The sequence below is a fragment of the Mya arenaria genome, chromosome 12 (assembly GCF_026914265.1).
Source record: "Mya arenaria isolate MELC-2E11 chromosome 12, ASM2691426v1".
Classification (NCBI taxonomy): domain Eukaryota; kingdom Metazoa; phylum Mollusca; class Bivalvia; order Myida; family Myidae; genus Mya; species Mya arenaria.
In genome coordinates this window covers 41,980,672-42,005,267 of record NC_069133.1, presented here as the reverse complement: position 1 = coordinate 42,005,267, position 24,596 = coordinate 41,980,672, and the positions used below count along the sequence as shown (strand labels likewise).

At 35.9% G+C, this 24,596-nt stretch overlaps 1 protein-coding gene across 2 annotated transcripts in view; it reads right to left on the bottom strand.

The window, feature by feature from the left end:
• LOC128210273 (inositol polyphosphate-5-phosphatase A-like) overlaps positions 1-24,596 on the bottom strand; it is a 48,721-nt gene that overhangs the window by 12,066 nt on the left and 12,059 nt on the right. For both annotated transcript variants that reach the window (XM_052914497.1, XM_052914496.1), the window contains exons 3-13: positions 23,706-23,806; positions 16,721-16,808; positions 15,411-15,474; positions 11,508-11,539; positions 10,902-11,026; positions 7,759-7,822; positions 4,133-4,188; positions 3,090-3,174; positions 2,263-2,349; positions 1,305-1,382; positions 506-579 (exon numbers count right to left, since the gene is read on the bottom strand). In XM_052914497.1, the coding sequence (XP_052770457.1) occupies positions 506-579; positions 1,305-1,382; positions 2,263-2,349; positions 3,090-3,174; positions 4,133-4,188; positions 7,759-7,822; positions 10,902-11,026; positions 11,508-11,539; positions 15,411-15,474; positions 16,721-16,808; positions 23,706-23,806 (854 nt within the window). The remainder of the gene's footprint in view (positions 1-505; positions 580-1,304; positions 1,383-2,262; positions 2,350-3,089; positions 3,175-4,132; positions 4,189-7,758; positions 7,823-10,901; positions 11,027-11,507; positions 11,540-15,410; positions 15,475-16,720; positions 16,809-23,705; positions 23,807-24,596) is intronic.

The window sequence follows — 24,596 nt, the reverse complement described above, 5'->3', positions numbered from 1 at the left end:
TCTACCAAAATAGGACAGGGTGTAGCACCCTTCCCTAACTCTAAAGCTAAAATCCTTAAAATAGTTAGCGTTACAGGCTTAGGTTGCATGGGGTATACACCCTCAGAGGGTCCTTACCATGGAAATCAAAGTTATTTATTGTTTTACTTTTACATGAAACTTGTTCATAAAACAGAATATTTTAATTATTGAAAATTGATCAACTTATTTAAACAATAACCTAAGACAACATCATAAGTTTTTAAACAGTGTCTTAACGCCGCATTCAAACATTGATAGTGGAAGCACAGTTACTTTAAGACACCACAAAGCAGAGTTACAAATCAGACACAGTAAATGTTCATACGTACACGATTTCAAGGAAACCTCTGCCTTTATAAATTCAGAAAGTATCAGTTACTGTGATTCAACTCTGATTCTGGATAACAAACATTAATAATTTCACTTGACTTTTTCTAATTTCAACTTGCATCTATAAAAGTTTAAGTTATGACTAAAATCGTACCTTGGAGGGAAGGTGAAGTCAAACTCGAACACTCGGTCTTTATACATCTCCAATTCTTTGTCGTACTTGTTCAACTGAAAACAACAGAAGAATACAATGTATTAAGGCTCACAACATGATATTTTACCATACCTAATATCTATGAGTTAATATTAAATGTATAATCTGTATAAGAAAGGAAAGCTTTATTTCACACCACACTCAGAAACCTACACAGTGTTTATTCCACTTTTAAAGGATTGGTGGCGGGGGCCCTTTGATGAGGGAAATTAGCATCATTTTGGCAAAAAAGGGGGAAAATACTAACATGATTCATATAATGTTTAACTCGTTTTCAAACCTTTTATTCATCAAAGCTATTGAGGTATTCACAAATGGCACTTCATTGATACATTTGCTAAATGAGGTCAATGCTCCTCCAAAGAATAATACAAAAATACAAGGGGTTCCTCATAATCAAGTGTGCTCTTATACCAGAGGTGAGAAAATGATGAACAAATATATACATATAGGCGTAAACTTAGTAACAGATATGACCTTCTATATTCAGGCTAGTGAAAAAGGTTTCAGGCTTGTGGTTTTCCTAAGTAACTAGCCCAAACAGGCTTGTGCTTTGAAAAAACTTCAGGCAAAGACTGCAAGTGCATTAAAATGCTTGCCTCTGATTGGCTTGTCTGAAGGGATGAACTTTAAGTGAGGCTATAGCTGTTTTCACATTTGAAGAATGGTATAATCTAGGAGATTATATAAACTTCTTTATGAATTTCTTTCTACAAACAAAAAAATGTTGTGAACCTACCATTCTGTCCTTGTTTCTAAACACCTCGTTGTGTTTTTCATGGTGATCAAAATACTTGGATTCTACAGTTAACACAACCTGCAATAAGAAAAGATCAAGTTACAACAAAAAGTGTACAATTCCAATTTCAAATATTGGTTTTTCAGGGAAACCTGTAATTGTAATGTATAAATGAGAATTTCAATGAATTTTCTGAGACTTTTGGTATTAAATTTCTCCATACATTTTCATTCCTGATCTACTAAAGCGCTGGAAAAAGTCTGAAAAAGGACACCACATATTAAAAATTGGATAGCCTTGTGGCATGGTTGTTATTGATATGATGCTAGTATCAGTAATTTTTGGTATCATAGTAATGTTTTAAATGCAAGATATTGGCCAAATGTACAGAATTTTGTTAAAGGCCTAGTTTAAGGAATGTTTGGCATGACAATCCCCTGCTGTGCATCTCCTGCTAATTGCACTGATGTCACAGTAGGGGCCAATTTCTTGTTTATTGGCTCAGAGCCATTTAAGGTCCATTTCTGTAATAAAACCTCCAAAACTGCACAGCAGGATATTCAGATATCTGATAAGACAATTCGGAAATTAGATTAAGATCAATATACAGACATTGTGTACAAAACATGGTTGGGGGGGGGGGGGGGTGCACTTATAGAACGATTAAACTTTAAAGGTTAACAAAGTGATACACTTTTAAACATGAAAATTTTGATGATTTTTACATATGTTTAAAAAGAGCAAGAACAGCGGAAACAGTTGTCTCTAATAGTGTTAGAAATGCTGCAGATGTTTTCGTCAAATTTCCAGAGCAGTTTCCAACATTTGAAAGTAAACAACAATGATATAACAACATTGTTAACTTAAACAAAGATCTGAACAACTGACTCATAGTCAAAATTAAGCAAAAGAAAAATTATTGACTTAACAGTACATAGATATACACAGATATGTTCACCTTGCTATTTGCATCAGTGTACGTGAGCTTGGAGATCTGGTTCTTTTTACCACGGATTTCGTTGACTTCAGTCTTCTCAGTCAGGTCCTGTAACATTGACATTAACGTTATTCAAGAAATTTAGCTGCATATACGAGCTTCGTACTTCAAAATTACTGCACTATTATGGCTAATTAGATTAAAGCTTTGTTTTTCATACACAGTTAAAACGGAATTTACCAATTTTCAAAATTAATTTCACTCCCACATGTAATCTAAAATTGGAATTTGAAATGTTCCATGAAATAAATCTATATATTCCATATAAAATGCCAAGTATACTAACAGAAAAATAATAACATGGCAGATTGATGTAGCGATTTGTTTACTAGAATAAAGACCTTGAGTTTAGATTCCAAGTCACAACCGCTAGGCCTATTTATTTATGATATTGCTTTTTAGGCCTTATTTTTTCGAACAATCTCAAGTCCTTTATAACAGTCTCAAGTCCTTTATAACAGTCTCAAGTCCTTTAAAACAGTCTCAAGTCCTTTAAAACAGTCTCAAGTCCTTTATAACAGTCTCAAGTCTGAGTTCAGACTCAAGTGGCAAAACTGCAAATCTTCATTTCATTTCAACATTCTATCTAGTTGATTATGATGATGAAAATCGCTCAATTTGAGTACTTACTGCAATGATTCAAAATTATTTTAGTAAAACAAAACGTATAGAATAAAGATGATTCTTTGTCATTTAATATAGGAGCTTTTCTGAGTCTAGACTTGGACATCAGTCTTTCTGTAATCATGACCCCCGAGGCTTAAACTCAGTCACAAAAGCACACTTACCTTTAACACTGACTGAATGTCTAGACGAAAATTGAAATCACCAAATATAAAATAGGGGACTTTTTCAAACTGGTCTGTTTCAAATCTGAAAATATATCAAGCACAATATTAGTTTATATCAAGCACAATATTAGTCTATAATGCTTTTGTAAAGTGATGTCAAATTGGGTCTGCTATTTCTTTGTCAAAAAATGGATAACAAGATGCCAACAGGCAACATGTCAAGCCTTTGACGCAGAAATATTTCAACCTTTTACAACTAAGAGTGGCCTTGACCTTTGAAGAACATACCTGGGACTAGAGCACGACATGACATCTCATCATGGTGAACCTATAGTTTTGAAATGCCATAATGCATGGTCAAGATACAGTCCGGACAAGAATCATTTCAACCTCTGACCTGTAAGGATGACCTTGGCCTTTGAGGTACAGACCTGACCGGACATGTGCATGACATGGCATGTTATTTGTAAATTTTATAATGCATGGTCAATATACAGTCCAGACAAGGTTCAGTCCGGACGGATGCACTTCCGCACGCACATACACAGAAGAGTCATTATGAAAACTAAGTCTCACACACCGCACAGAGGACTGACGACAAAACCAATATGAAATCACCCAAGAAATTTCAAATCAACTCAGTTGGCGATCAGTGCATTTTTTGTACTCCTGCTACAAAATGTTGGAGTGCAGGATTGAGTTAATATTAATAGCCGTTTAAGAATCATGGCTTGTTGTTCATAGAGTGTTATAACTTCAATGATAACAATACAATGAATTGCATATTAGTTTATGTTGATATTCCTCTGGTGTAGAATGAACCTACAACCTCTTAGGTGAATGGCGGATACCTTTATCACCAGACAACTCACACCTTCAAGGCGTTTCATTGAACAAGCCAGAATTCTTACATTACTAATTGGCTAAAGAACTTGTAACAAGCCTGGCTATATAATATTTTAAGTTTCAAGTAAGCCAGGAAACCTTCTACTGTACTGTAGTGCATAAGGAATGCCAACAATGTGAGACAACCCTCTTACCTCTGTAATGTGTGTGCCAAGGCCCGGTATCTGTTGTCACAGTACACTGAGGGACTCTGAAACAATGAAGGGTGGTTGTGTTAGCTTATTTATACTGGCACTCGGGCAAGGCTCATTTAGTGAGTGCTCCAATAAGATTGTTAGTCATGTTAGTTTTTTTGCGCATAGTGCACAGACAGACTGTAACCCTGGTTCTTTAACGTGCACCAATGTAAAGCACCTTCACACAGGACCCCAATTTAACGTCCCTACTGGAAGATGTTTTTTTCAATTTTTTAGTGGTGCAGCAGGGAATCGAACCTGTGACCCCTGACAGTCCTGTGTTTTACCACTAGATCAGGGATCTGCCATATAAAACCATGAACAATCAATTTATTATACCTATATCACCGTGAGATTCTAAAAGCTGATAATTGACAATCCTGAAAAATAGCCATGGGTCTGTTTTGAGTTTGAGGGATACATTGCCCAGAGCAGGGTAATTGGGGCTTAAAGCTGCACTCTCAAAGATTTACCGTTTTTTCAACTTTTTCATTTTTTGTCTTGGAAATTGCAAATTTTTGCATAAATATCTGCAAACCAGTGATAAAAGACTGCTGACAAAAGATCAGATCGCAGATTCTCATATTTCCATTCCAAATTTAATGTTTTATGGCTTAAACCGTTTCTAACGGTTTGAGAAAAATGCATAAAACATCAATTTTGGAGCGGAAATATGAAAATCTGCAATCTGATCTTTTGCCATCAGTCTTTTATCATAGGTTTGCAGATATTAACGCAAAATGTGCTCGTTCCAAGACAAAAAATAAACTAGAGATTGCTTTTTTGAAAAAGCGCATGTCTCCCCCATTGTGTGGTCGTAGGTGAGAAATAATCAATGATGGATCCCAAAATCAATAGGGGCCATCAACTAGTCATGACTAACTGGCATACCAAGTATGAAGTTCCTGGGTGTAAACGTTCTTGAGTTATTGAGCAGAAACCGGTTCTTCACCTCAAGGTCAGTGACCTTGACCTTTGACCAACTGATTGCAAAATCAACTAGACATCATGACCAACCTCACTTCAAAGTTTGGTGAACCTAGATCAAAGCATTCTCCTGATATTGCACGGAAATATTTTTTTTACATTAGAGGTCACAGCGACGTTGACCTTTGAGCCCCCAAAATACAGGAGTTTTCTAAACCTCATGATCAACCTCCCTACCAAGTTTGGTGAACCTAGGTCAAACCATTCTCAAGATATTGAGCGGAAATGTTTTTTACATTGGGGGTCGCCGCGACCTTGACCTTTGACCTAGTGACCCCAAAAACAATAGGGATCTTCTACACCTCATGACCAACCTCCCTACCAAGTTTGGTGAACCTAGGTCAAACCGCTCTCAAGATTTTGAGCAGAAATGTTTTTTATATTGGGGGTCGCCGCGACCTTGACCTTTGACCTAGTGACCCCAAAAACAATAGGGATCCTCTACACCTCACGACCAACCTCCCTACCAAGTTTGGTGAACCTAGGTCCAACCATTCTCAAGATATTGAGCGGAAATGTTTTTTACATTGGGGGTCGCCGCGACCTTGACCTTTGACCTAGTGACCCCAAAAACAATAGGGATCCTCTACACCTCACGACCAACCTCCCTACCAAGTTTGGTGAACCTAGGTCAAACCATTCTCAAGATATTGAGCGGAAATGTTTTTTACATTGGGGGTCGCCACGACCTTGACCTTTGACCTAGTGACCCCAAAAACAATAGGGATCCTCTACACCTCACGACCAACCTCCCTACCAAGTTTGGTGAACCTAGGTCAAACCATTCTCAAGATATTGAGCGGAAATGTTTTTTACATTGGGGGTCGCCGCGACCTTGACCTTTGACCTAGTGACCCCAAAAACAATAGGGATCTTCTACACCTCATGACCAACCTCCCTACCAAGTTTGGTGAACCTAGGTCAAACCATTGTCAAGATATTGAGCGGAAATGTTTTTTACATTGGGGGTCGCCGCGACCTTGACCTTTGACCTAGTGACCCCAAAAACAATAGGGATCTTCTACACCTCATGACCAACCTCCCTACCAAGTTTGGTGATCCTAGGTCATGCGGTTTTCCAGTTATCGATCGGAAACGAAGTGTGACGTACGGACGGACTGACGGACTGACAGACTACCGGACTGACGGACAGGGCAAAAACAATATGTCTCCCCCAGAGAGGGGGAGACATAAAAAGTTGTCAAAACGTTCAATCTGTGAAAGTGCAGCTTTAAATCCCTTTTGAGTTTGTTACCAGGGTACTATCTATTGTTTTAATGCTCTCAATCCTGACTTCAGATTAATCCTGAAATATCAAGCAAAAAACCCCAAAACATTCAACACTCAGATAATTTCACCTCAACAGCTTTAATGAAACAGGCATCTGGACATAATTGGTGGCTGGATGGTAAAAGGTAGCAGGCAACAGTTTCCGTTAACTGACACTCAATCCACATAACTTGATCTAATACACTTGGATAAACTTAAAAGAAGCTTCTGGCTAACGATCAAATCATTAATAGTTTGCACTAAAATCATCTCATTTCAAGCTCTTCATGTGCAAACAAATATGTGTTTGTTAAAATTGTAGTGGATTCAAATTTCAACAGATATCCCATTAAGCGTCTTCTTATCCTACAGTTCACGTAACACATTCATTCAAAAAAAAATAAACTCCTCTTAAATGAACTCTTTCACAGCTATGGGTCAGACATCAAAAATTCTAACTATATGTTTTATGTGACGAAAATACTTTGTAAACAAAAATTTGAGATATTTATGGGTATTTTACAAGAGCTGTCACAGAGAGAGCACATTAATATCTCATGTTGTCATTTCACCACTTATAACTTTAAGGATGGCAAAGTTTTTGTAAAACATGCATGGATCACTGTTAAATTAGATAACATGCAAAACCTTTACCAAGATTTAGAAGTCAAATAATCAACAGCCATAGCTTGCATTATATTCAAAATAGGGCTATCTTACTTGATTAATTAAGTAGTTATATATATGAATATGTGTGTAAAGTTTCAATGCAATACATGATGTATTTCATGAGATATTGAATTAAATGTGCTTACATTCAAAACCTTGACCAAAGTCTGAAGCTTTCATGTTTGGTTATATGGTTAGCGCAGTGATTAGCGCACTTGCTTTGCAAGCACACTTGCTTCTAAACCAAGGCCTTCTGGGTTTGATTCCTGGCCTGGGTGGATTTGAGTTTGGTTGGTGGTCACCAAGCCTGACAAGTGGGTTTTTCTCAAGGCCACTCCAGTTTCCCCCACAACACAAGACCACACTCTCAAGCAACATCATGCCAACAAGTGACTTAGTATAAGTTATCATAACTTTCTTCACAATCGTTGTAAAATACATCATGTAAAAACTAAAGTTTGACACTGATGCTGATGCTAGAGTGAGTAGTATAGCTCTCCTTCTTCCTTGAATAGACGAGCTAAAATGGGTTAGTTAATGCTTGATAAACATGACAAAAAAGGTCATCAAAATAAAATCTTTGAGAGACTCCTTTTAAACAACAAGTGAAATGCCCTCCAATAAAAGCCTACGCCCAATTGTAAACATACACCCCCTACCTTTTGCAAGGCTACGATATTTGAGGCATCGTGGAACAGGTGAATGTTGATCAGATCAAACAAACTGAAAACAGAAGAATATTTCACTCATTAAAATATACAATGTCACATTAATGCAAGAACTCCATACAAGCTTTTATTTTAATTGCAGTTATTGCGCTAATTTCACAACTAGTCAAACAAAAAGACTGTGCATGCATAAATACATCAGTTTTAGACATAATACATAAATTTCCAACCATCTATATGAAAAACAGCGACCTAATATTAAGTCAGCCTTCTTATATCACTGGCTTCATGACATTTATGCAAAAATTGGCTTATTCCAAGACAAACAAAATTTTAATAAAAGTTGTCAAAATAGTGAAACTGGTGACAATGCAGCTTTAACTCAAATATCCTCAATACAGGATGGCATATATCCAAATTACTAATGTTTTTATAATCACATACTCTTGTGCATTATATTGCTCAATATTCTAAATGAATATGTTTTTTTTTATTTCTAGAGTACAAAATGTACTTGAGAAACAGTGCTATCGCAGTCACATGACAAATACCTTTGATTGGGCCTTCCAAATGTAACAGCGTAAGAGCACAAGAAATGTTTGTAAAACATCTTTGCCCCCCTAATGGCAGGCAATTAGCCATTTTGCATTAAATGTCTGTGGGGTAATTTAAGGTCATGACCAACCTCTCTTCCAAGTTTGAAGACCTTAGGTCACAGTTTTCTCTTTATATTGATCAGACAAGGTCTTTTTGTTCAAGGTCATTGTGGCCCTATTTTTTTTTAATCAAAATCTATAAAATTCTGCTGGTTATGACCAACCTCCCTACCAAGTTTAAGGATGGAAGACCTAAGCATACTCAAGTTATCAAACTAACAAGCTATTGAGTTCAAGGTCACCATGCATGACTGTGACCTTTGACCAACTGACCTCTGTACCAATTTTGAGGCCCTTATGCCCAAAATACTCTATCTTGTCCAACCAACCGAAGACAGACTCAGACTTGTGCAAAGCAATATACCCCAACTTCTTTGACGCAGGCCATAATAATGATATAATATAAATTGGACTTGAGTACAAAGTACATTTCTTGGTCTAGTAATGTTTCCCAAATATTTTAATCAATACATGTATGGGAGAATGTTATATCGAAAAGTGTAAAAACAAATGATATTTTAAATAACTTTTTATGTTATTTAGTAAAATGAGTTTGGATTGAAACTTGACTTCAGTATTTTTTATGATATTGCCGGCAGTATACTTCATTGTTCACTAGATGTTTTTCACTTTTCTAAGCTGATCTTTATAAACCAACATAAATATATGCTTTTTACATAACTGTACTTAAATTTGAGAAAACAAAAACAATTTATCTTAATAAACAGAAAGTAAAACGCATCATTAATTTCATTGTTAAGTTTTTGACAGCATTAAGACATGCATTTTATGCTGACAGTAATTAGCTGGTAAAATAACAAATTTGATAGAATAGTGAAGATTCCACAATAACTTTAAGATGCACTGTCACTTCCAAATAAAATTTACCAAAATTAATACAAATGTTTAAATATATATACCAAACAGTATGTATAAATGTCGAAAACAATGGCTCTTATGAAGGATACCGAGTTTAATTTGAAATTAAGGTGCAGAAAACATGGTATTTCTACCTTATGAGACAATAAAATATCACAGTAAATCTTTTAGCACTCACCAATCATTTAATATTTTTGCATGTTCAGCTATAACATACGCGATTTTAAGTTATCAGTAATTAATGTTTTCTATAAATGCATTATTTACTAAGTACAGTTGTAAAAAGGTTTATCACTCAAAATTTACGTTTGTTATACATGTGTATGTATTAATTTTGAATAAGACTGTCACTAAAACAATGAATGACCAATGAAAGTAAGTAAGTTGTTTATTATAGTGACATGTGCATAACACGAAAGATATTCACAATACAAATATAAATGATGATAACACCCATCCAATCGGGCTTATAAGTCACCTTAATGTTAACATTTCTCAAGCACTGGTACTAAGATTAGTTGCACAAACTATAAATACCATTAAACTAACTGCAATGAAGCGATCTGCAATACCCAGGTAATCATTTTTTTGCTTTGTTCTCCCCCCCCCCCCCCCCCCCCAATCATTTCAGGAAGAAAACATCACAGACATTAAAACAATAGCATCACAAGCGAATAGCAAAGCTCAGCTGTTCTTATCTTGAAAAAAAGTTGAAAAGGGGATCATCTTGAATATTTATTTATTTAAGAAATACACCTTGTTACACACGAGCACAATTATCATCACAGGTTACATGTATACCAAGTTTGATTTTTTTTTAAAAGGCATAGGTACAAGTTTTACAGGCTGCTGAAAATGACACCAAGGCTATCACATTACCTTAAACAAGAGCACCGCTGACAAAGGTCAATGCTCACCTGCTTTTTTTTTTTTTACTTTTGAACAAGGGAAAAACTGGAAAATCATTAACAGCTAGCAGAGTTAAGGGCCTTCCAAAACATGCTTGTATTTTCTTCTGTAGCAGGTGTACCAATTTTCCATTGTAAATCTTTAACTGTTTTTTGAGTCATGGCCAAGGTTAAATTTGTTTCACAACACCACTGCCAATGACACAAAGTTAGTTAGGCCAAAAAAAAATAAAATTGTTTAGGGTAACCTTCCTAAAATTTCTAGGTGGGTAGGTAGGGATTTTTTTTTATTTTTTTTATTTTTTTTTCAAAATCTGTCGTACGTTCAGAGTGTTTTCTTGCACATGGCAGTCTTTCCTACATTACTGTCATTGCCTGACTTTGTTTTATCATATAAACAATAATTCTGATTAAAATCTGCATGTATCCGCCCTTCGTAACTCTCTATTCGCTAACGAATATTTTTTTGCTTAGAAACGGAAAAAAATAGTTAGGGTCGGCGCATTTTTATATAGGTAGGGTCGGGTTATCTGAAACGGACATATTTTTTTTTAAGCCTTACCTCAGCCTTTTTCTTCAAAACCAGACAAGATCATAACAGTCCTGCTAAAAATGTCATAAATGTATACCCCATCATACGTTCTATAAACAATTTACGTACAAACTGTATGAACTCACTAACACACTTTACCTGTTATTTATATTCCATCTCGTCCGTAAAAAACCTTTTCGAGACCATTTGAAATCGGGGAAGAAATTCTGGGGATATTTGGATTTTTCTTTGATTTGAATGTTTTCTATATTCCCTGATAAAACCTGTAACATCAAAGACATAAATATTTAGCTTAAAATTACAGTTTTCAAAGAAAAAGAAATACCTTCGTTGACATCACACATAATTTAAAAAACTGTTTGTGTTTGATTTTCAAAGATCAAAGTAACAATTTAAGCTTAAAAAATAGACAACATATTCAATCTGAGTTTGAGAATCAGAAATTTGATTTCTCAAATGTTACAAATTATCTTATTCACTTATATTTTCAACACAAGACATGTAAATAATTGAACCAATTATTTGTTACAGATACCGATAGACCTATAGGTCTAGTGGTATAGGCATCCACATCTGAAACAAAAAGTTTTGGGTTCTATCCCCATCAGGGGTACCTCCTCAAGTGCTCTTATATTGGACACCAGTAGTGGTTTCTACTCAGGAAACAGACTCAAGCCTGATTATTAAAGCCATTAGCTTACATCACAATCAAGCTATAAGAAATTTGTTAAACTAAAGACCTACCTCCCTTCCTTCCACTGGGAGAAATTTGCACTCTGAAACAGACAGTAAATTAGTAAACAAGAGTACCACAAGCGGGTGCCATCGCTCGTCTGTTGTTGTTTCTTTTCCACCAATCTAGGGGCATTACTTGACAATTATGAAACCACAGAGTAAGGTCTAAAAAAATACATTTGGTTCAGGTTCCACGACCCTACCCATGAAATTGGCATTGATCCTACTGTTTTTATAGTCAGTCGCTAAAAAATATGAAAAAAATATATATGTATGTTAAAAAAAATTAAGTGTATGTTTAATATGTACTTTAAAACATTTAAGCTTTATACAGAAGATTTCTTTAACACCATTCCCCAATAGTGACAATAACATTTTTACATAAAGCCTAATAAAAAACTAGAGATTGCTTTTTTGAAAAAGCGCATGTCTCCCCCATTGTGTGGTCGTAGGTGAGAAATAATCAATGATGGACATGAAATTTGTACTTCCTCCCTACCAAGTTTGGTGAACCTAGGTCAAACCATTCTCAAGATATTGAGCGGAAATGTTTTTTACATTGGGGGTCGCCGCGACCTTGACCTTTGACCTAGTGACCCCAAAAACAATAGGGATCTTCTACACCTCATGACCAACCTCCCTACCAAGTTTGGTGAACCTAGGTCAAACCGTTCTCAAGATTTTGAGCAGAAATGTTTTTTATATTGGGGGTCGCCGCGACCTTGACCTTTGACCTAGTGACCCCAAAAACAATAGGGATCCTCTACACCTCACGACCAACCTCCCTACCAAGTTTGGTGAACCTAGGTCAAACCGTTCTCAAGATTTTGAGCAGAAATGTTTTTATATTGGGGGTCGCCGTGACCTTGACCTTTGACCTAGTGACCCCAAAAACAATAGGGATCCTCTACACCTCACGACCAACCTCCCTACCAAGTTTGGTGATCCTAGGTCATGCGGTTTTCCAGTTATCGATCGGAAACGAACAAAGCATTCTCCTGATATTGCACGGAAATATTTTTTTACATTAGAGGTCACAGCGACGTTGACCTTTGACCTTGTGACCCCCCAAAATATAGGAGTTTTCTAAACCTCATGATCAACCTCCCTACCAAGTTTGGTGAACCTAGGTCAAACCATTCTCAAGATATTGAGCGGAAATGTTTATTACATTGGGGGTCGCCGCGACCTTGACCTTTGACCTAGTGACCCCAAAAACAATAGGGATCTTCTACACCTCATGACCAACCTCCCTACCAAGTTTGGTGAACCTAGGTCAAACCGTTCTCAAGATATTGAGAGGAAATGTTTTTTACATTGGGGGTCGCCGCGACCTTGACCTTTGACCTAGTGACCCCAAAAACAATAGGGATCTTCTACACCTCATGACCAACCTCCCTACCAAGTTTGGTGAACCTAGGTCAAACCGTTCTCAAGATTTTGAGCAGAAATGTTTTTTATATTGGGGGTCGCCGCGACCTTGACCTTTGACCTAGTGACCCCAAAAACAATAGGGATCCTCTACACCTCACGACCAACCTCCCTACCAAGTTTGGTGATCCTAGGTCATGCGGTTTTCCAGTTATCGATCGGAAACGAAGTGTGACGTACGGACTGACGGACTACCGGACTGACGGACAGGGCAAAAACAATATGTCTCCCCCAGAGAGGGGGAGACATAATAAAAAAAATAAAATGAAAAGCCTACCTACCCTACCAGATTTTGAAAAGGATGTTACCGTAACCAAACCATTTTTTAGGCCTTGTGGCCCTTGCTACTGTTTGCATTGTAACATATAACATGTGTACTAAGTCTCATATGAATATCTTGAACTGGTTTTTAAAGAAACGGTCAAGTTTCAAATTTTGTATGCCAAAAACAAAGACACCAATGTTAAGACCAATACCTAAAACTTTCTTTTGAAAGACATATTTACACTTCTATATTTACACCTCAACTTCAATCCCTTCAATGATGAGCCTTTCTGCATATGGGAATGTTTTACGAAAAGTATGAAAAGTAAGTGTGGAGACCTTTTGACTCTACACACTTTAACCAGCCCAACTGCATTCATATCCCCAATAATGACATCTATTACACAATTCATACCTTAAACTAAATATACTTCCACAAATAACTTTTGCAACTGCATTTTTGTATTATTAAAGATATTTGCTTTCATATAGGATAAATAAAAAGGGTCGGGTAATATCTTTGAAGTGATACTTCCCTGACAGTAAATAGCGCTTTCAATACTATTTCAGCTAAAGAATAAACTTATCAGCCCATCAGTATAATAATAAAACGTTGTGCATTGTATGGAGTGTAGGTAATTTAGAGTGTTTACTGCCGAAAATGTCGTTTTTATCTGTTGTCAATGTTTACATTAAACTTAAGTAAGGTCATTGTGTTTAAATAAGAATCATTTTCAAGGTTAGAACAGCTTATATCATACTTTGTAAACATTTTGGACATCAGAACATGATAAATTCACAAACAAATAGTCCATGTGTTTGTTTAACATTATCATGAGCACTTCAACATTCAAGGAACACCAGGATATGAAGCCACATGATGCAAAACTATGTCATAATGTTACACAAACAATTACCTGTCTTGAATGGTAAGCTAAACTATGGCAGAATTTAAATGAGCAATTAACAGTATGAATAAAAGATACAACCAATTATTGAAAATATATGAAATTGCAAAATGAAATGACACCCTTATTTTGGAATGCTATTAATACTTAATACAGACAAAGGTACACAGGACAGGAAAAGGGAGCTATGATTATAATATACCCATGCATTAATGCCATTTAAACACCCCATTCACTATAGAAACTACCCATATGGCCATAAATTTGTGGACGAAGCCATTTTATAAAATGTCACAACCTTGTTTTTGGCAAAATATTGGACCTCTGACCAGGGTCAATGTTTAACATATGGCTACTGGGATTTTCACTGTATCATGGATAACAACTCTTTCTTTACTCCTCCCAGTCTGGCCATTACCATACATACAACAGGTGCCACTTCCGCTGTACTAACGTTCTCTATTAGTGTGTCTAGTTTATGCCCAAAGGTGTGCTTAATCAATTTGTCCAGTTTATACCCGAAGGTGTGCTTTATCAGTTTGTCCAGTTATGCCCACAGGTGTGCTTAATTAGTTTGTACAGTTTATGCCCAAACATGTGTTAAACAGTTTGTCCAGTTAATGCCCAAAGGTGTGCTTAATCAGTTTGTACAGTTTATGCCTGAACATGTGCTTAATCAGTTTGTCCAGTTTATGCCCAAAGGTGTGCTTAATCAGTTTGTTCAGTTTATGCCCAAACATGTGCTTAATCAGTTTGTCCAGTTTATGCCCAAAGGTGTGCTTAATCAGTTTGTACAGTTTATGCCGGAACATGTGCTTATTCAGTTTGTCCAGTTATGCCCGCAGGTGTGCTAATCAGTTTGTACAGTTTATGCCCGAATATGTGCTTAATCAGTTTGTCCAGTTTATGCCCAAAGGTGTATACCCGCAGGTGTGCCTAATTAGTGTGTCCAGTATATGCCCAAAGGTGTGCTTAATCAGTTTGTACAGTTTATGCCCAAACAGGTGCTTAATCAGTTTGTCCAGTTTATGCCCAAAGGTGTGCTTAATCAGTTTGTACAGTTTATGCCCCAACATTTGCTTAATCAGTTTGTCCAGTTTATGCCCAAAGGTGTCTTTAATCACTTTGTCTAGTTTATGCCCAAAGTTGGGCTTAATCAGTTTGTCCTGTTCATGCCCAAAGGTGTGCTTAATCAGTTTTTCCAGTTTATGCCCGAACATGTGCTTAATCAGTTTGTCCAGTTTATGACCGAACATGTGCTTAATCAGTTTGTCCACACTATTATGTCCAAAGGTGTATTGGTGCTTACCTATGAAGTCATATATTGACACCTCTTCCACACACTCGTGTATGAAGTACAGGTTACCCAATGCCTGAAAAAAACAGCATACACATTATACAAACATGCACTTTATAAACAAGTTCTCCAAAAACAAACTCAATCTAAGTGTACACTTTATTAAAACTAATGACAGTACGAGAGAATATTTCACATTAAGTGAGAGTGTTCTTAAGTATCAGAAGAAGTAGACTTGAGTGTGATGTTTGCTAACAGCTGTCTTCAGTTTGCTAACAATCAATCTTGCGAGTTAAATTAAAGTTACTACAAACTAAATGGCCCTTAAAACAGCACAAAATTCAAACTGTTCATTTAGTAATCAAATGTCACTTAGAACCTTTTTGTTTTTAACCCCTTTAAATGCAAGAGCCTGTATAAAACGTTCATAGTACAAAGTCTCCTGGGATGTCATTGACCGGGCAGCTTAAAGACTGAAACCATTTTAGTGATGGGTTTTAGGGGTGTTTTAGGGGGTTGAAGCGACCTGGCGCAGAAGCAAAAGTTGCTTTTTATTAGCCCCTTTTAAGGGCTCTACTGACTTTTAATAGGAAGCAGACTGAAGTGCCAACTTTAACAACAAAACAACTACAAATAAACTAACAACCAAAAGAAACCCCATTTTTATTTTTTTATTTTTGTCCTTGAAGCCATTAGATCTGTGGAAATCTGCGATGATTTCCGGACAAATGACATCCCTGTTTCTTAAAGTAGGGTTTTAGCTAAAAATATGGAAGGGTGTTGCATCCTGTCCCTTTCTTGTAGCACTCTTCTGACCTATGGAGACCAGCATGGGCACCCTACTACCTTCATAGAATTAAATGCTTAAGATAATCAAATATTTCATCTGTTTTCATTCAAACTTATATTATGATTATAAATTCATACAAGCTTTACATAGATGGCAATTAAAACCTAATATTAGTTCAAATGAACACAATTTTCGAACATTTTCTCTCAAACTCTCATTGTTCAAGTTCTACACAATCTAATGCAAACTGTCCTTTTCACTCTAAGCACCCGGTCTCCCTCTTCTGTAGCACCCGGCCCTTTTTTTTTTAAACATGACTGAAACCCTAATAATAGTATCGGTGTGTGTCTCTCGTCAATGAGGTCTAGGGTTTGAACTTCACCCGAGGGTCCCCATTCTCCTGACCTTTCATAATTCATAATGTTCAGGTTTCTACCCAGAAAACCAAATCTTGTCTTTCAAGATACTGTACGATATCAGTTTTTTTAACAATCGTGCCAACGAAACATTGAATTTAAGCAAAAAAACGTACTGTGAATTTATCAGCAGCTGTATAGTCCTCATCGAGGAAGATGCGTGCTCGATCATACTTCTGTAGTTCATCGCTGCCCAACATGGCCCTGTTATACATCAAATTATAATAATTATACAATACTTTGTCTCAGGAACATTAAACATCAGTGTTTTTAACTGTTTAACAAGAGATGCGGGCTCCATAATACTTCTAAAAGTCATCGCTGCCCAACATCACCCTGTAATAGGGGTATACAATCCCATCAATTTGTAACGATGATACAGTTCTACTGAATGTTTTCTGAACCTTTAAAATCAGGGTATTCAACAGTAACTGTTAAAACGATTTGCAGGCTCCATCATACTTCTGTAACTCATTGCTGCCCATTATTGTCCTGTAACACATGTTTACAACTCCATCAACTTATAATAATAATACTTGTCATGGTCACAGGAATCTTTAAAGTCAGAGAATTCAAGAGATTAAAAATTGAAATGCGGGTTTTGACTCATTGCTGCTATAATACATTGCTCTTAAACAAGGGTTAACAATCCCTAATGTTACTCTGTAGAACTTTCACAATGTTTCTTTTTGTTGGACGCTTTTATCCCCAATTATTACAGTGAGTTTTCTTTTCAACTGAAAATGGGGCCAAAAGTCACCCCGATTCACAATAAAAAAATAATAATAATAAAAATGACCACAAAATCCAAATTTCTATGGACTTTTTTTAACTGTTAACAACTAGAACAGAATTTAACATTTAAATGAAGTCTTAGGCTTTCAATATCCTTCAATTCAAAGACCTTAAAGGGGGCCTGGCCTCTCCCACCTTTACCAAGGTGCAGGGAAAATTAAATTTTTTTGGCAATTTGTCACTATTCTTACAATTCTAAAGTTGCTTGCCCCCTTCACAAAAAGATGAAAAAAACACAACCTGACACTGTTTTATCTGTTTGAAGTATTGTCTGTCACTTCAATTACCATTGTAACACTTCAATACCAGGCACTGACTCTTAAACAAGATAGCAGCCCGCACTGATGCCAAAACAATGTATGCTTTCCTCAATCAAATCATTAGGGTCGTAGATAACTCCTAAATTGTTTTGGCAAAAGTGATGAGGAGTATCTAAACATGCATTCAGCGTATTGTTATTATGAACAGGTGTACCAAGTGTTGTGTGAATGTCATTTAATATTTAAAAATCACTTGCAATCCAGGGGGCGGGTGTTCCAGGTGCAGGCTCCCAAAATTGTCCAAATTTACTTTTTATTAAATTTCAATATAGGAGAAAAAATTTAAAATTCCCCAAACATGAACCATTTCAGACTACATATTGTTTAAATTTCTTGGAGATGTATACCTCTAAACCCCAGTGCCAACACTTTAAACCAATGAAATCTTGGTTAGGAAGGAGAGGGGCAAGTCAAAAGGTTTCACCCTCTTAAGTTACGCCAAATCCAGGATCCACCCCTGTAAATTTCAAATTACCTTGACATTTCTTTGAAAAATCCGTCTTACCGACCAGCAAAGGCATGCCAAGTTTGAGTTGGACTGGTAAAAATTTGCAAAAAATATTTTTAATAGACAGAACACGTGTGGAAAAGGCCAAATAAAAAATTGTGTGGTTACATTTGGGTTACATCTTGTCCAAAAACAGGTATACGATAGGCAGATTGTTTTAAATGCTGTTATTATTCAAACAATCATACATTTTTTTCGTTCTTACAAATTGACTATAAAAACAGTAATAAGGGTCAGGGCCTTCCTTTGCATTTTAAGGCCTTATAATCCTGAGTATTCAGGATAGTAAAAGATGGAAGTTTTTCAATTTAAAATTGTGCTACTTATGATTGTTGAGGGTATACTCCAGTGCAGCCTCAATACCAGGTGTGTAACTGGCCATACTCACACCCCTCCCCCCCCCTCTTGAAATGGCAATCCTTTCAAAAACAAATCAAAATCTTGAAGTGGGTGTATAAACCATGCAACAATGTACAGGAAAATTTTGTTTTATTTTTACTCAAGTATATCTTGGTGTAAGGTTTGCTTGAAAATGGTTCTTTCATAAATGTATTCTTAAAAAAAATCCACCCCATGATATTGATGAGATTCTGAAACCAAACTTATGGAAGATCTTTAAGCACACTTAAGTATTGGGGCGTTTCATTGAAAATGTGTCAGGTACCTATCGGATTACTAAATTCTGTTATGTTAGGAAAAGTTTGCACTCCTTGAACTTTCATGTTTACAATATTGTAATTGACATTTGGTGTTGCAATTATTGATTCATTACAGAAGGATAGAATTTAACACTCTAACTTGCACATGGAGAATCAGCTGTAATACTTGGCCACAGTCCATCAGATCAGGGCAATATTTTTGTTGCTGTGAATTGTGTCATAAGTTCTTGAAGGGTGAAAAGATTTCTTGAATAACGTTCATAAATTGTAATCATTTGATTTGCCAACATCAATATTAAGAAAATCAAACCTAATGATGGAATTCTCTGCAGCAAAAAATGTAAAAGCTGAACCGACGAGCATTCCGCACACATCATGGGGAAAATAATGGATTTCTTTTACAATGCACTTATTTTGTTCTCGAAACCTGCTCCATTATATTCGTAAAAACTATGGCTGGATTCTCCATCTCCTATACACAAGAGCAAGGGTATAATGAAAATATGCCAAAAAGATTTTTCTGCTTTTACAAATTAAATTTAAGCTTCTAAAGTCTTCCAAATCACCTCATTTTATACTTTCTCAGACACCTTTATGTTGTTAATGTTTTGCAAACTATAATAAAATCAGAATTTCTTCAGACCACCCTTTAACAATTGTTGGTTTCCTGAGTGGCCTAAAATTAACACACTTAAAAATACCCACCTCATGTTTTATTCTTTCTAATTGATATAGCAAGCAAAACTTTTTCTGCAAAGCTCTGGTACTTCTCTTAATAGCAGGATTTTTCAACAAAAAATTATGGGTTATATAATGCGGGCATCAATGTTAACAATTCTGTGTAAAAGTATTTATTCCATGTTATAAAGTAAAAACTTTTTATCCAATTGTTACATAACTTTGTCAGAATACTTGTCTACATGTTGTCTTGGACCATTTGTGAATATGGGTTACCTCAGGTCAAAAACTAAGTCAAATCGTAGGATGTTTTTATTCCATGTCATAAAGTAAATAGTCATTGTCCAATTGCTATGAAACTTTGCCAGAGTACTTTTCTACATGCTGGCTTGAACATTTATGAATATGGGTCACCTCAGGTCAAGTAGGTCTGTCGACCAATTAAAGTGCTTACATGTGCAAACTAACCAAAAGATAGCATGAGTGCATATAACTTTTCCCGTATTATACAAATGGCCCCTGGCTGTAGAATAACTTTTTTGAAAGTAATTCGCAATAGCCTGTGACCATTGTTTGATAAATTAAAATACAGTTGAACCCCATTGGCACAAACTCTCAGGGACCGGTGAAAATACCTCAAACCTCGGAGAATTCGAGCCAAACGGGGAATGTTTAGCCAAGCGAATGAGAGCCGACTGTATCTTGATAAATCAACTATGAGGGTTTAAATTATTTTTTTCAGTCAATGGGGAAATACAGCTGTCCTAATTCCTTAAAACAACAGGGATGTTTGCCTTAAAGTCATCCCCTCCACAGTCCATGACTCATATTGTGGGTTGGGCCACTTCAAACCATTTCTGGCGAAGCTTGAAAGAAAAAAAATCTGATTTTACATGAAAACAGCTCACTTCCCTACAGCATGATTTCAAACTTCCCCAGACACTTATATTTGCAATAATTACTGCAGAGATGTTAACTATAATATTATTACATATACAATTTCAGGCCATCCTTAAAATATTGTTTGCTGTGGACCACCTTCTAAGGGCTAAAAACAATACTTCTGGTTCAGGTTACCCAACCCTACCAACAAAATAGGCGACAGCCCTACCATTTTTATAGTCCTTTGTTTATTATTTTTAAAAAAAAATGTGTGCGTTTTAATTTGTAGTTTTAAAGCTTTACACTGAAGATTAATTTTATACCATTATTATGGTGACAATAATGTTCTAACATTAAGCCTAAAAAAAATAAAAACATAAGCCTACGTACCTACCTAGTTTGTTTTTTGGACAGAATGTAACCCTTAAACTTCACAATGTATTTCTTTTGCCTTAACAAGAGTGCCAAGGATTTTACTGCTTTCAACAACAGTGAAATAACAATTTGCTGTTTTTCACTGTTTTAAAATTTTTACCCTCTCTCACTTCCAAATCAAACATCAGCACACACAGGGCTTGGAAACAATTTTTACAACATCATTTCCGAAATTACGTTTCTTTGGCATGCCATTTTGTTGCTTTTCTAAAAACTACAACTGAATGTGATTTTATATCCTTTTGATGCATATAATTCAAGGAATGTTTGTTTCAATGCAAGAACCCTATTGTTATTTCATCACGTAAACACAAAAAGTAAATACTTTAACTCCAGCTTCTGCCTCTCGTGAAATACAGCTTTTGGTGCTTACTATGTGAAATATATTGCAATATTACACTGTAAAAAACAATTGTCCTTTATATAATAATGATTTCAATTTTGACACAACATAAGTATCTTTCTCATGTACAAGGGGCGGATGGAAAAATCTGACCTGAGGGCATGTGCTGAACCCGGTAATGAGGCTTACTGAGTTCCCTAACTACAGCGGGCCCAAGGATCAGATATTTCCATCCCCCTCGCATACACTTAAACAATACAATACTTTTTCCTTACATACCGAAAATATAGATTTAAGTGTAATTTTGATGGTGTTTCTTTAAATATTCCACTAACAAATGCATGCAAAGATGTTTATTGACGTCAACGTCATGACACGGAGTAATTTGAAGTGAATGTCAAATAGTTCCTAAAAATTTACGACGCCGTTTTGAGGTTTTCATTTGATTTTGTATTAATAATTTTCTTGATGAACATTTTGTTCTCAGTCTCTGGTTTATAGTCTATAGTTAATTTAGCATCATTATCCATCAAAACATTATTCTGAGTCATCTTCGTGAGAGATTTTCAGGCTTGGTAAAACTCGGAAATGCACGTCAGTTAAGCAAGAAACTTTTTCGGTCTCAAAAAATCAGGAAAAATGCTCAGTGTTCCTTTATAAACATCCGATTCTCCAAAGAAAAAGGTTCTGAATTACAAATATATTGCAGTTTTCAAACGTTCTCAATACATCAATCAAGCTATTTTAAGACCTTTATATATATAAATGTGGCATGCACTGGCATAGGGAAGCAAAAATGATTTCTAATTAAAATCTCCTGTATAGTCTGCTGTTAAATAAACTATGCTGGTAAAGATCATTTACCTATGGTTTAAACATAACCTAGAGCAAATTAATTTCTCCGAATTCTGATTGCATCTCAAATAACAAACGAACAGGGCTATGGGATCTATCCAGTAATACCTGAATTACTTTTGCATTTTTGTAATTATTTTTGCTTAAGAATATAATCCAATAATACTATAAATAAGTCAGCTTTTATTTTTATAAATTTCATTTTAATTTCATTGCCTGAGTCAAGAGATTTCTGTAAAAAAAAAAACTCAAAATTAAATTTACTTCAAATTATAACATTTTCTTTGTCCAATGCTCAACCCTTTAAAATGATACAAACTTAATATGGGGTCATCAAGCATCCACAAGGCTACCATTAAGAATTTAAAACTTTAAAGTATGGACCTCTTTGGCATCAATATTGAAAGTTTTTCTCTGAAATATGGAAGTTTATGTCCCTCAAACTCTAAGAAACTATTGTCCAACAAGACACTTTAAATATTAAATAATTTGTAGCCTCACAAAATAAATAAAATTTAAATAATAAGATTTACTTCCAAGAGTTATTGAAAATGTGGTCATTAAGTAACATTGATACCAATTGCTTTGATATTCTGAACTTCCAAGCCATCACTTTTGTTTTGTTTATTTGAGTTTATCAAGGTCTGCCCGCGCCCATTGGCTGCATTATGGCTTGACCCCGCCGTGACGCCATCACGACTTAAATTGTGTTTGAATGCCATAAGTGACATGAGATAGAAATGACAGCAATTCGCAGTCAAATCCAGACATTGGAAGACTTGAAGAAACAGAGTGAGATACAAGAAATCCGGGTGCGATACCCTAGCTCTTTGCGAAGAGACCTCTTGGTTCTTTAACGTGCTCGGTGTAAAGCACCGATACACGGGATACAACTTTCCTGGGTAGGACCAGTACTGAGTACACCACTTTCCCAAGCACTACCCTTTAAATGCCGAGCGCCAGGCAAGGGAGCTACCTGTACCAGCTTTTAACGTCTTTCGGTATGACGCGGCCCGGGATCGAACCCACGACCTCCCGCTCCGTAGGCGGACGCTTAACCACAAGGCCACGGAGACGGTAAAAGTTATGCCCCGGGTGAGGAACGAACAAGCCATCACTTCAGGAAGTTTTCTCCAAAATAGTGCAAGTCCAAAATTCCTGTATTTGTTACCAGACACCATTAAATGACTTTCAAGTAGATACCAACTAGAGAAACAATTTTATAATATTGCAGCATATTTTGATGTTTAAAATCATTTTTAAAGTACATTCTTTGTTCAATATACATGCATTTGTGAAACGATAATTAAAAGACCAGCAATTGTATGTGAATGACTATAAGTGCTGCTTTGAAAACATGAAAGGGTACACTCTTTTAGTTAAAAGTTCATAATAATCTCATACCCATTTAGATGTAATTTACTTCATCTTAAGTGCAATTAACCTTGAGTCTTATTTTCCTACTATATTTAGTAATAACAGAGTATACACAGTCTTTACTGTTAAAAGCACTAGGTCAATATCCTGCTTCACATGTATGGCACAGGATCTGAGGCCAAGGAAATCCTAAATTGATATACTCATTTCAATTACCAACAAAGTTTCCCCGTTAAACCGGATACATACTTGACAAATTGGTTGACATGCTGCATGGAAGCCTCGTAGTTTTTGCCGCCGACCTCCTGACAGTGGATGGCCAGCATCCCTGGCTCTAGGTCTCGTACACTCTATAAATAAAACATGCATAATTGGTCCACACTCACGCTATAAATAGAACACACACCATTGGTCATGAGTGGTCTTAATAAAGGGTATAAATAAGCATTGTGGCAGATCCGTGGTCTAGTGGTAACACACTTGACTGTCAATCCAGGGGTCGCACCACCTAAATAAGCCCAAAAATTGTAGATTGCACAATATTTGGATTTCACAGCATTGATACTTTCATAAAACACTGGTATGTGTCTTTCTTAATATCATTCTGTGAATAAGCCTTTTCTAATTTATAAAATAGTGCTGAGGAATCGCATCATCGATTATCATTATAAATTACTCAAAGGTTGCATGATTTTTATGCTCCATAAACAGATTATGTAATCGAAATCACTAAGCAACCATTCTTTAAAATGGTGAAAAAAAATCATGAACGTGTTCAACAGAAGGAGAATCCTTCATTCGAAGATAGAGACTTATAATACAGAAACTACATATCGCCAAACAAAATATCGCCAAACACATGCCATTTAATATCAGTATCACCAATTATTTATAATTTAATTATTGGTTCACAGTTAAATGACCATAGATTTAATGCATCACCATTTATCAAATTCTCTGTCCACAATGTATTGGCTATAGTTGCAGTGTATCACCATTTCTTTGTCCACATAAAAATTACCATATGTGTAATATATTACCATTTATCATTTTTGGTCCACAGTTAAATGGCCATAGGTGTAATGTTTTCCCTATTTATCAAATCCCTTGTCCACAATTAGGTTACCAAAACAGCACTGT